Here is a 13,738-nt window from a genome sequence, read left to right as displayed (position 1 = left end):
CGGGACTTGCACGCTGGACCTTGGCTCGTGGCTGGGGACTTTAATCTCCTGGTGAACGAGGAGGACAAGAGCAACGCGTTGATTAATTGGAGAATGATGGGCAGGTTTCGTGCAAAGCTAAATGCTCTAGAACTAAAGGAGTTATATCTTAATGGGAGGAGGTACACGTGGTCGAATGAGAGGAAACATGCAACACTTGAAAAGATTGATCATGTCTTTGTCTCAAATGAGTGGGATGAGGCGTACCCTACTTGCTTCCTCTCTGCCCTAGGGACAGCCATTTCGGACCATTGTCCTCTGATTCTTGACTTGAATATGGAAGTGTCCACGCGGAAGAGGTTCAATTTTGAGTCCTTTTGGGTCAAGGCGGAGGGCTTCATGTAGATTGTACAAACGGCATGGAACTCAACTCCGCTAGCTTCCAATGTCTATCTTACACTACACAACAAGCTCAAGGCAACGGCTAAAGCCCTGCAGAAATGGAGTGATCGGTGGATAGGCAACGTTAAGCTACAGATTTGCATTGCTCTCGAGGTGATCAACAGGCTGGATATCGCCATGGACTCCGGACAATTATCGACTGCGGAGGTAGAGCTTCGTAAATGTTTGAAGAGAAAGCTTTTGGGGCTATGCTCTCTGGAGCGGACTATTGTGAGGCAACGGTCGCGTTTACTGCAGCTGAAAGAAGGGGATGGGAGCACACGCTTGTTCCACCAGCAGGCAAGCCATCGGCAAAGGAAGAACACGCTAAGAACTATGAGGCATAACGGAAACCTATTTACAGGACAAGAGGATGTAGCGTCGGCCATGGATGATTACTACTCCATGGCTTTTGGGTCGTGTGAGGTGCGGACCCACGCACTCAACCTGGAGGCACTTGGGCTGCCGCGTCGGGACCTGGCTCATTTGGAGGAGCCGTTCTTGCCAGAGGAGGTGGAGAAGGTGATCAAATCTATGCCTCCGGACAAGGCGCTGGGGCCGGACGGATTCACGGGTCGTTTCTATGCGGTTTGCTGGCACATCATACGGGATGATTTCATGGCTGCAATGAGCTGCTTCTATGATGGAGATGTTAGAGGCATGGCAGCGATTAACAAGTCTCTTGTGACCCTCCTGCCGAAGAAAGATGGGGCGCTGGATGTGGGCGACTTCAGACCTACCAACCTAGTGCACGGGGCTGTGAAGATCTTTGAAAAAGTGCTTGCCTCGAGGCTTGTGGTGGAACTGCCAAATCTGGTGGGGAATCATCAAAGCGCATTTGTCAAAGGTAGATCACTCCATGAAAATTTCATGCTAGTCCAGAGTATGGCAAGGCGGTTGCACGCACTCAAAAACCCTACAGTCCTTCTGAAGCTGGATATTTCTAAAGTGTTTGACTCAGTTTAGCGGCCGTTCCTCCTCGAGGTCATGGAACAGCTTGGTTTTGGACCACGGCGGAGAGCTTGGGTATGTGGGATTCTAGTCACATCGACCACTAGGGTCATGGTGAATGGAGACCCGGGAAGTACAATCTACAACTGCAAAGGCCTGCGGCAGGGCGACCCCGTTTCACCGATGTTGTTTATACTTACTATGGAGCCACTGCAACGACTGTTTGATTGGGCAGTCGAAGAGGGCTCTTGCACCCCCTGGCAACAAATGGAATGAGGAAAAGGATCTCTATTTTCGCCGATGATGTGGTTCTGTTTGTCAAACCGGAGCCCATGGACCTTGCGGTTTGCAAGTGCATTTTTGATCTGTTTGGAGAAGCGTCGGGCCTGCATATAAACATGAGCAAATCGGTGGCCTTGCCAATACGTTGCTCTGAACAATGTATCAACATGGCTAGTGAGGAGCTGGGGTGTCCAGTGGGCTCATTTCCAGCTCGGTATCTTGGACTTCCATTGTCTTTGAGGAAACTTTCTGCTACGCAACTCCAGTATCTCATGGATCAGATGGCAAATCGACTGCCAAAATGGAAGGCCGCTCTCATGCCAAGGAGCGGTAGACTAACTCTGGTGCATTCTGTTTTGTGTGCCATGCCCATTCACGCCATGATGGTTTTGGATCTGCCGATCAAAATGATTGCCGCAATGAATAAGGTGTGCCGGGGATTTCTGTGGTGTCGTAAGGCCGAAGCAAATGGTGGCAATTATGCTGTGGCGTGGGAGGTGGTGTGTGCTCCGAAGTGGGCAGGAGGGTTAGGGCTCCCTAATTTGAGGTGGCTCAACTTAGCTATGCAGGCGAGGTGGCCATGGCTTCAACGGACAGATAGCAGCAGACCATGGAGCGAGTTCTCAATCAAGGTGCCCGATGAGTCAATGAAGCTTTTTCAAGCAGCTACAAGATGCACTGCTCGGGATCTCTTCTGGGAGGATCGGTGGCTTGACGGCATGAGGATACAAGAGCTTGCACCGGCCATCTATGATCTGGTGCCAAGCCGCGTGAGAAGAACATGCATGCTTGGGCAAGTGCGGGAAACATGGGCTACAAGTGTTGGCCCAAACTTGGGGGAGGAAGCCATGCACCAATTCCTACAACTATGGCAGAGGATTCAAGATTGGGAACCAATGGAGAATACCCCGGACAGCATCTCTTGGTCGTGGGAGACAAGCGGAAAGTTCATAGTCAGGTCGGCATATGCCGCCAGGTTTTGGGGCAGAGAGATCATACCCACCGTGAACCTCACTTGGAAATCGAGAGCCCCGGCAACGTGCAAGTTCTTTACCTAGCTAGCCCTACGCAATAGATGTTGGACATCGGATAGGCTGGCCAGAAGGGGACTACCACACCAAGACAAGTGTCCACTCTGTGACCAGGAGGAAGAAACAATAGAGCACGTGCTCTTAACATGCGCCTTTGCTAGGATGGTTTGGGCGGGGCTATGCCAGGCCTTGGGGAAGTTGGATTGGACACCCACTTCGGATGAGTGCCTCCGGACTTGGTTATGCAGCAAACAAGGACTCCCCACCATTTCCAAGAAGGATCTGCACGCACTACTATTGCTGACGTTGTGGGAAATATGGAAACATAGGAATGCTGTCGTGTTTGATGGGGCAATGCCATCGGTTGCTGAGCTTCTACGCAAAATCTCCTCAGAAGGTAGAACATGGTTGATGGCTGGGCTCATTAAAGGAAATGTGGATCATGTGTTTGCAGGTCTAATACGGTGGAGCATTGGGGAGGAGTAGACTATGTTAGGATGGAGTGGAGTTGTATGTGTTCTTGTGAGATGTAACACAATATGCTGGTGGAGGCGCTCTTCGCCTTTCTTCTATCAATATATGCTATGCACACTTGTGCATATTCAAGAAAAAATTTATAGTGAACTTTGAGGATAGTTTCAACTAACAACTAAAGCAACAAAATGAGCATAAACATCATGCAAAATAAGACGAGATTCAACCTCCCTCGACATATTTAATTTCTTCTCCTCCTATATACAAAAACTAGGTTGTCCAAGAAATAGCAAAGCGTCGCCGATTAGCATCTATAATACCCCCTCCGTCCGAAAAAACTTGTCTCAAGTTTGTCTCTTAAATAGATGTATCTAGCGCTAACTTGATGCTAGATACATTCATCTGAGGGACAAGCTTTTTCAGACGGAGGGAGCACGAGCAAAGTTGCTTTGCTGTCTATGTGAAGTGGCTGCTATCCTGGCTTCGATGGCAAACCGGCGACATCATCGCGCGCACCAAAAAGCAGGGGACAAAACTCTGCTTTCCCAAGCAAACCCAACAGCTTTCCCCACTCCCACTCCCCAACTCCCCACTCCTCACTCCAGCCAGCAATGACAGACGATCCCGCCGCCGCGGGGCCCGGCCGAGAAGTGCCGCCGCCGCCGCCGGCCCGGCAGCCGAGGCCGCTCTCTGTCGTCTCCGCCCTCCCCTTCTGGTTCTACCTCACCGCCGCGGTCTCCCTCCTCGCGCTCGTCCTACCGCACCACCTCTCCCCCCACGCCTCCCCTCCCCTCCCGCCCCTCCTCCGCCGCCACCTCTCCGACGGCCGCCTCCTCAAGCTCCACCCGGGCCCCGACCTCTTCGCCGTCACCTCCCGCCCCGCCGCCCACTCCGCCGCGCACCACCACCCCGTGCTCGTCCTCCCGGGCCTCGCCGCCGGATCCTTCTCCTTCCGCCGCCTCCTCTCCTCCCTCTCGTCCCGGGGCCTCGTCGCCGCGGCCGTCGACCTCCCTGGCCAGGGCCTCTCGCCGCCTCCGGCAGCCCCTCCCGCCCGCACGAACCCGCTCCGGGAGATCATGGACCGCGGCATCTTCCACGCGTTCGAGCACCTCGTCGAGACCGGCGAGGTCCCGTTCCAGGAAACGGCCCACGAGCCGCCCCACTCCTTTTACGCGGCCAACGAGGCGGCCGCGGCCGTGGCCCGTGCCGTGGACGCGCTCGGCCTCGCGCCTGTCCACCTCGTGCTCCACGACTCCGCCCTCGCCGCCGGCGCCGCCTTCGTGTCGGCCAACCCGGCGGCCGTGCAGAGTGTCAGTCTGATCGACGCCACCGCCACTTTGCCGGCTTTCCCGGCGGCGGTTCTCGGCGTGCCGGTGCTGGGGGGGCTGGCGCTGCGGGTGCCGGCGTTGTTCAAGGGGCTGATGCGTCTGTCCTGCGCCCGGGGGGTGGATGCAGAGGAGGCCGACGCGCACAGGGCGGCGATGCGGGGGCAGGGGAAGAGGGGTGCAGTGTTTGAGGCCTGGAAGGCCATGAACCATAGTTTTGACCTGACAGAGTGGAGGAGCTCTTCAGAGGAAGTGAAGAGGCTGCCGATGATGGTTCTGTGGTCGGGTTCTTGGTCGGATATGTGGATCGATGAGGGGAAGAAGGTGACCAAGGCGTTGCCGGACGCCAAATTCATCTACCATTATGGCGGCCGATGGCCTCAGGTCAGTCTGTTTGTCAGTGTCTACACATGTTTACCATTTTCTTTTTTGGGGAGTATGCGTTGTAGTCATGGATGAACTAGTTGTCATTTTTGTTAGCTTAGTAGATGCAGATGTACAGATAGTCATGGTTGGTCTTCTGCCTCTATGTAGATCACTATTACTCTGCATCACTGTTACATAGAGTTGGGATAGAATTGAACCAAATTAGTACTTGCTCAAAGTGAGACTTCTAGAGATTTCAGAATGAGATGATGTCAATCAAACTGCCAAATAGTAGGACGATATCCATTTTGCAGTATAGCACACTGCACACTCTGTAACATGCTAATATACCGACCTGAACTGTTTCTACTAGCATTGTTATCATGTTTTCAGTTAACATTTTGAGAAACGAGTTAGTAGTCCCAATCTCATTCCTGTATTTTATAGGGAACCAACTAAAGAGCTCCCCTTATAAGTTATAACTCATATATGACTGTCTGTAGTCTCCCCTTATAACTAAAGACCTTAACTAGGGTCATCTTGCCTTCATCGTGGTGGTATTTTTAATTAGGCTTTGGTTTGCAACGTTCTACTGTACTACTATATGGCAAAGAAGCAAGCTGAGATTATGATTTGTTTTTCCTTGTTTTGCAATTTCAGGTGGATGCATATGAGGAAATCTCAAAGTTGATAGCAGATTTTGTGACCATGTTACCAACAACTGCGACAGAGCACAGGTCGAAGAATATGGACCAATCATCCGGCGAGTCAGTAGATGCTCACAGCGATCATCCAGTTTCATGAAAACCAGAACTATCTGATTCATGGTTAAGAAATGCCTCGCGAGCATCCATATTGTTCGACCAGTCGATGTTCGTCTGCCTTTGACAAGTCTTAACTTGTTCTGCTAGAAGGGGATGATGGTCTCTTCTTTACAATCGCCCCGTTGCTATCCGTTTCCCCGATATCTCCCGGTGAAAGTTTGAAAAAACTTCACCTGTAGGGCCGCTTCTATTCCTCTTTCAGGTGATGCTGTCGAAATGTAACCTGAGACTATTTTGCCTCAGGGAAGTAGGGTATTCTGTAACGAGGATGCGCTCGCATAACCTGATTTAGTGTAACTTTTTTTGTTGTCATGGATCTATGTCTTCTAGGCATAGCCGGTCCCAAGCCCGGGTAAAGGAGGAGGGTTGTGATAGGCTTGGCGAGCCAACGTAAAAACTAGCCAGTCCCATAGGTATGAAACCCATTTGAGCGAGAGTAGTACTAGGATGGGTGACCTCCTGGTCGTGAAAGGGTTTCATATTTAAGGGTTGTGATAGGCTTGGCGACCAACGTAAAAACTAGCCAGTTCTTTGGGTATGGAACCCATTTGGGCGAGAGTAGTATTAGGATGGGTGACCTCCTGGGAAGTCTTCGTGAAAGGGTTTCATATCTAGCCTACCCCAACTTGTTTGGGATAAAAGGCTTCGTAAGTAAGTATGGATAGGTAAATGTACTCCTGTACTAACCAGTGCATTGTACACCTAGATAAGTTTACTTGCACTTGAAATCAGTGCTGCGATGCGATGCAGAGTACACTGTATTCTCTAGCTGACCACCACCAGGCAGTTGGAAATTGTAGCTGAGCATCAAAATAGTTCATTTTGTTAACTTGGAGAAAATTACGTGTCCCAAACATGTTTGAATCCACATTTCTTCTCCTATCTTTTAAGTTGGTTTATGCCAAACATGTCCAAGCTATTTTCTTGCTGCTGTGTATCCATCAGTATCTCTGCAGCTCTTCAGATTAGTAGTCTGATCAACCTGGCACCAATGTTCATAGAATGTTGAGAATCTTTATACATAAGGGGTTTTACCATACTGTTCAGTAATCCCACTAATGTCATCATTGCGTTAAGAGGCGTACTATGCTTCCAGGAGGTGGCGCGGTACCGGAAGGCGGAGAGCTTCCAGGAGGCGCTGTTGAACGGCAGCATCGGCGCCGTCATTGACGAGATGCCTTACCTCAACATCTTCCTCCAGACCTACCGGGGCAACTTCACCGTGACTAGCCAGGCTAACATGACGGGCGGCTTTGCGTTTGCGTTCCCCAGGGGGGTTGCCTGACGTGTCGGACTTGTCGCAGGCGATCCTGAACCTCACCGAGAGCGGCGATATGAGTAGGATTGAGTGCAACTCGGCGACCTGGATGACGAATAAATTCAATTTAAAAATCAGCTGGTTTTTTGACCAAATAAATAGAAGAAAGTACCAACAATTATAATATAAAATAAATACATTATGAAAATATATGTAATGGTGGATATATTGATATCGATTTGATATTGCTTATCTTCGTATTTATTTGACTCGACTAAAAAATGTTTTTTTACTCAGTTCATACCCCCATTTATTTGGGAACGGATGGGCAAAAAAGTTGGTCTTCTCTTTAGCCTCACGACCAAAACCAGCAAAGGTTTGACTGTTCGTCCACACGACCGGGAAGCAGGACTGGAAAATCCCATGTCCAACCCACCGCGTGATAGGATAGCCTCCTTCTCCTCCACACATCCCCTGCTCTGCTCTGAACTTCTCTTTCAGTGACCGTTACTTACCCGTCGTCCGATCCCGAGCTTGTTTCCTTCAAAAAGATTGTCGAGCTTATCTTTGGCTGGCTCGTTACCAGCTGAGCTGACTTTGATTTAGCACGTAAACGGTCTTGAATTCTCATTCGCTGAAGATTATTGCTGCAGAAAACTCCAGCGGTAGGAACAGTACGCGCCACTTCTACTGTATGTGAGCTGAATATTTCAACGGCCAACCACGGCGAGTTGGCGATCTTGGGGTGGTCCTCGAGGGGGAGACCCGAGGACTGCATTTGTTTATGGTCACACCTTTGGGGTAACATGCATCAGCTGGTTTCCTGAAGTTCGTGTTTGTTTTGTTCATTAGGCAGCACTCTCGAAATTACGTACCCAGCACAAGAACGAGCCAGCGGCACGCACTCAACTTAACTTGACCACGCCATCGATCTCAACTTCTCGACCAATCAAAATCACGTACGACAAGTATGATGGGAGAGTTCCACGGCCGGCAGCAACGGTATCACCATTAATCTATCCTGCAGGTGAGACTTCAATTAACCTCCCTCTCGCGTCGCCTCCCCCGCGGGCGGCTCGGGAGGGCTCAGCCGCCGCTGCCACCTAGTAACCCTCCAGCGCCCTTCTCCCCCTCCGCCGCTGCCGTTGGTCGGCGCCGGGCAAAGCCCGTGTGTGCGATGGCGGCGGCGGAGGGTCTCTCCTCCCTCTCTCGGATCCGCAGCGACGCGGTCGTCCTGATCCGCGGGGTGCGGCCCTCCCGATAGTGTGGCGGATCCCGAAGGCGGCGGGTTCGCGACGGTGCACGGGCGCCCAGATCCATGTGTTGGGGATCGTTGCAGAAATTAAAAATTTTCTACGCATCACCAAGATCAATCTATGGAGTAATTAGCAACGAGAGAGAGGGAAGTGCATCTTCATACCATTGAAGATCGCGAGACGGAAGCGTTACAAGAACGCGGATGAGGGAGTCGTACACGTAGCGATTCAGATCGCGGTTGATTCCGATCCAAGCACCGGACAACGGCGCCTCCGCGTTCAACACACGTGCAGCCCAGTGACGTCTCCCGCACCTTGATCCAGCAAGGAGGAGGGAGAGGTTGAGGAAGAGGGCTCCAACAGCAGCACGACAGTGTGGTGGTGATGGAGTGGCAGTTCTCCGGCAGGGCTTCGCCTTGGATGTGGTGTTGCAGCCCTTCCTCTACCCCTCTATTTATAGGGAGGAGGGTGAAGGGGGCCGGCCCCTCTAGATGAGATCTAGAGGGGGGCGACGGCCAAGGGGGAGGGGGCGCCCCCTTTAGGGTCCCCCCCCCAACCCTAGGCGCATGGGCCCTAGGGGGGATGGCGCCCAGCCCACTTAGGGGCTGGTTCCCTTCCACCTACAGCCCATAAGGCCCTCCGTGGCAGGTGGACCCTTCCGGTGGACCCCCGGAACCCCTCCGGTGGTCCCGGTACAATACCGGTATACCCCCGAATATTTCCGGTGACCGTATGATGACTTCCCATATATAAATCTTCACCTCCGGACCATTTCGGAACTCCTCGTGACGTCCGGGATCTCATCCGGGACTCCGAACAACATTCGGTAACCACATACAAATCTTCCTTATAACCCTAGCGTCATCGAACCTTAAGTGTGTAGACCCTACGGGTTCGGGAATCATGCAGACATGACCGAGACCGCTCTCTAGCCAATAACCAACAGCGGGATCTGGATACCCATGTTGGCTCCCACATGTTCCACGATGATCTCATCGGATGAACCACAATGTCGAGGATTCAGGCAATCCCGTATACAATTCCCTTTGTCAATCGGTACGTTACTTGCCCGAGATTCGATCGTCGGTATCCCAATACCTCGTTCAATCTCGTTACCGGCAAGTCACTTTACTCGTTCCGTAATGCATGATCCCGTGACTAACTACTTAGTCACATTGAGCTCATTATGATGATGCATTACCGAGTGGGCCCAGAGATACCTCTCCGTCATACGGAGTGACAAATCCCAGTCTCGATCCGTGCCAACCCAACAGACACTTTCGGAGATACCTGCAGTGCACCTTTATAGCCACCCAGTTACGTTGTGACGTTTGGTACACCCAAAGCATTCCTACGGTATCCGGGAGTTGCACGATCTCATGGTCTAAGGAAATGATACTTGACATTAGAAAAGCTTTAGCAAACGAACTACACGATCTAGTGCTATGCTTAGGATTGGGTCTTGTCCATCACATCATTCTCCTAATGATGTGATCCCGTTATCAATGACATCCAATGTCCATGGTCAGGAAACCGTAACCATCTATTGATCAACGAGCTAGTCAACTAGAGGCTCACTAGGGACATGTTATGGTCTATGTGTTCACACATGTATTACGATTTCCGGATAACACAATTATAGCATGAACAATAGACAATTATCATGAACAAGGAAATATAATAATAACCATTTTATTATTGCCTCTAGGGCATATTTCCAACAGTCTCCCACTTGCACTAGAGTCAATAATCTAGTTACATTGTGATGAATCGTACACCCATAGAGTTCTGGTGTTGATCATGTTTCGCTCGTGGAAGAGGTTTAGTCAACGGATCTGCGACATTCAAATCCGTATGCACTTTACAAATATCTATGTCTCCATTTTGAACATTTTCACGAATGGAGTTGAAGCGACGCTTGATGTGCCTGGTCTTCTTGTGAAACCTGGGCTCCTTGGCAAGGGCAATAGCTCCAGTGTTGTCACAGAAGAGAGTCATCGGCCCCGATGCATTGGGAATAACTCCTAGGTCGGCAATGAACTCCTTCATCCAGATTGCTTCATGTGCTGCCTCCGAGGCTGCCATGTACTCCGCTTCACATGTAGATCCCGCCACGACGCTTTGCTTGCAACTGCACCAGCTGACTGCCCCACCATTCAAAATATACACGTATCCGGTTTGTGACTTAGAGTCATCCAGATCTGTGTCGAAGCTAGCATCGACGTAACCCTTTACGACGAGCTCTTCGTCACCTCCATAAACGAGAAACATATCCTTAGTCCTTTTCAGGTACTTCAGGATGTTCTTGACCGCTGTCCAGTGTTCCATGCCGGGATTACTTTGGTACCTTCCTACCAAACTTACGGCAAGGTTTACATCAGGTCTGGTACACAGCATGGCATACATAATAGACCCTATGGCCGAGGCATAGGGGATGACACTCATCTTTTCTTTATCTTCTGCCGTGGTCGGGCATTGAGCCGTGCTCAATCTCACACCTTGCAATACAGGCAAGAACCCCTTCTTGGACTGATCCATATTGAACTTCTTCAATATCTTATCAAGGTATGTGCTTTGTGAAAGACCTATGAGGCGTCTCGATCTATCTCTATAGATCTTGATGCCTAATATGTAAGCAGCTTCTCCAAGGTCCTTCATTGAAAAACACTTATTCAAGTAGGCCTTTATGCTTTCCAAGAATTCTATATCATTTCCCATCAATAGTATGTCATCCACATATAATATGAGAAATGCTACAGAGCTCCCACTCACTTTCTTGTAAACACAGGCTTCTCCATAAGTCTGTGTAAACCCAAACGCTTTGATCATCTCATCAAAGCGAATGTTCCAACTCCGAGATGCCTGCACCAGCCCATAGATTGAGCGCTGGAGCTTGCATACCTTGTCAGCATTCTTAGGATCGACAAAACCTTCCGGCTGCATCATATACAATTCTTCCTTAAGGAAGCCGTTAAGGAATGCCGTTTTGACGTCCATTTGCCATATCTCATAATCGTAGAATGCGGCAATTGCTAACATGATTCGGACGGACTTCAGCTTCGCTACGGGTGAGAAGGTCTCATCGTAGTCAACTCCTTGAACTTGTCGATAACCCTTAGCGACAAGTCGAGCTTTATAGATGGTAACATTTCCATCCGCGTCCGTCTTCTTCTTAAAGATCCATTTATTTTCTATCGCTCGCCGATCATCGGGCAAGTCTGTCAAAGTCCATACTTTGTTTTCATACATGGATCCTATCTCGGATTGCATGGCTTCAAGCCATTTGTTGGAATCTGGGCCCGCCATTGCTTCTTCATAGTTCGAAGGTTCACCGTTGTCCAACAACATGATTTCCAGGACAGGGTTGCCGTACCACTCTGGTGCGGAACGTGTCCTTGTGGACCTACGAAGTTCAGTGGTAACTTGATCATGATCGTCATCATTAACTTCCTCTCTAGTCGGTGCAGGCACCACAGAAACATTTTCTTGTGCTGCGCTACTTTCTGGTTCGAGAGGGGTCATCTCATCAAGTTCCACTTTCCTCCCACTTACTTCTTTCGAGAGAAACTCTTTCTCCAGAAAGGACCCGTTCTTGGCAACGAAGATCTTGCCTTCGGATCTGAGGTAGAAGGTATACCCAATGGTTTCCTTCGGGTATCCTATGAAGACGCATTTTTCCGACTTGGGTTCGAGCTTTTCAGGTTGAAGTTTCTTGACATAAGCATCGCATCCCCAAACTTTCAGAAACGACAGCTTAGGTTTCTTCCCAAACCATAATTCATACGGTGTCGTCTCAACGGATTTCGACGGAGCCCTATTTAAAGTGAATGCGGCAGTCTCTAAAGCATAACCCCAAAATGATAGCGGTAGATCGGTAAGAGACATCATAGATCGCACCATATCCAATAGAGTGCGATTACGACGTTCGGACACACCATTACGCTGAGGTGTTCCAGGCGGCGTGAGTTGTGAAACAATTCCACATTTCCTTAAGTGTGTGCCAAATTCGTGACTCAAATATTCCCCTCCACGATCTGATCGTAAGAACTTTATTTTCCTGTCACGTTGATTCTCAACCTCACTCTGAAATTCCTTGAACTTTTCAAAGGTCTCAGACTTGTGTTTCATTAAGTAGACATACCCATATCTACTCAAGTCATCAGTGAGGGTGAGAACATAACGATAGCCACCGCGAGCCTCAACGCTCATTGGACCGCACACATCAGTATGTATGATTTCCAATAAGTTGGTTGCTCGCTCCATTGTTCCGGAGAACGGAGTCTTGGTCATTTTGCCCATGAGGCATGGTTCGCACGTGTCAAATGATTCATAATCAAGAGACTCCAAAAGTCCATCTGCATGGAGTTTCTTCATGCGTTTGACACCAATGTGACCAAGGCGGCAGTGCCACAAGTATGTGGGACTATCATTATCAACCTTACATTTCTTGGCATTCACACTATGAATATGTGTAACATCACGTTCGAGATTCATTAAGAATAAACCATTGACCAGCGGGGCATGACCATAAAACATATCTCTCATATAAATAGAACAACCATTATTCTCGGATTTAAATGAGTAGCCATCTCGCATCAAACGAGATCCAGATACAATGTTCATGCTCAAAGCTGGCACTAAATAACAATTATTGAGGTTTAAAACTAATCCCGTAGGTAAATGTAGAGGTAGCGTGCCGACGGCGATCACATCGACCTTGGAACCATTCCCGACGCGCATCGTCACCTCGTCCTTCGCCAGTCTCCGCTTATTCCGCAGCTCCTGCTTTGAGTTACAAATATGAGCAACCGCACCGGTATCAAATACCCAGGAGCTACTACGAGCGCTGGTTAGGTACACATCAATAACATGTATATCACATATACCTTTGGTATTGCCGGCCTTCTTATCCGCTAAGTACTTGGGGCAGTTCCGCTTCCAGTGACCGTTTCCCTTGCAATAAAAGCACTCAGTCTCAGGTTTGGGTCCATTCTTTGTCTTCTTCCCGGCAGCTTGCTTACCGGGCGCGGCAACTCCCTTGCCGTCTTTCTTGAAGTTCTTCTTACCCTTGCCTTTCTTGAACTTAGTGGTCTTATTCACCATCAACACTTGATGTTCCTTTTTGATCTCCACCTCCGCTGATTTCAGCATCGAATATACCTCAGGAATGGTTTTCTCCATCCCCTGCATATTGAAGTTCATCACAAAGCTTTTGTAGCTAGGTGGAAGCGACTGAAGGATTCTGTCAACGACCGCGTCATCCGGGAGATTAACTCCCAGCTGAGACAAGCGGTTGTGCAACCCAGACATTTTGAGTATGTGTTCGCTGACGGAACTATTCTCCTCCATCTTACAACTGTAGAACTTGTCGGAGACTTCATATCTCTCGACCCGGGCATGAGCTTGGAAAACCATTTTCAGCTCTTGGAACATCTCATATGCTCCGTGCTGCTCGAAACGCTTTTGGAGCCCCGGTTCTAAGCTGTAAAGCATGCCGCACTGAACCAGGGAGTAATCATCAACACGTGTTTGCCAGGCGTTCATAACGTCC

At 49.7% G+C, this 13,738-nt stretch overlaps 1 protein-coding gene across 1 annotated transcript; it reads left to right on the top strand.

The window, feature by feature from the left end:
• Window positions 1-807: 807 nt before the first annotated feature.
• LOC123120580 (protein AUXIN RESPONSE 4) lies at window positions 808-5,985 on the top strand. Its single transcript, XM_044540585.1, has 4 exons — window positions 808-1,197; window positions 1,382-1,446; window positions 3,625-4,867; window positions 5,510-5,985. Exons 1-4 carry the CDS (start codon window positions 808-810, stop codon window positions 5,651-5,653), a joined length of 1,842 nt encoding a protein of 613 aa, XP_044396520.1. The 3' UTR covers window positions 5,654-5,985.
• The last annotated feature ends 7,753 nt before the right edge of the window (window positions 5,986-13,738 follow it).

Source organism: Triticum aestivum, chromosome 5D, assembly GCF_018294505.1.
Source record: "Triticum aestivum cultivar Chinese Spring chromosome 5D, IWGSC CS RefSeq v2.1, whole genome shotgun sequence".
NCBI classification, from domain to species: domain Eukaryota; kingdom Viridiplantae; phylum Streptophyta; class Magnoliopsida; order Poales; family Poaceae; genus Triticum; species Triticum aestivum.
The sequence above is the reverse complement of the archived record's forward strand: the minus strand, read 5'-3'. Positions and strand labels throughout refer to the sequence as shown.

Bases quoted from the DNA above. Each gene is read 5' to 3' on its own strand.
- LOC123120580 (XM_044540585.1), top strand. From the start codon at position 808: ATGGATGATTACTACTCCATGGCTTTTGGGTCGTGTGAGGTGCGGACC. The intron at 1,447-3,624 runs GTATGTGGGATT...GTCTATGTGAAG, and splicing joins GACCACGGCGGAGAGCTTGG to TGGCTGCTATCCTGGCTTCG. The intron at 4,868-5,509 runs GTCAGTCTGTTT...TTGCAATTTCAG, and splicing joins ATGGCGGCCGATGGCCTCAG to GTGGATGCATATGAGGAAAT.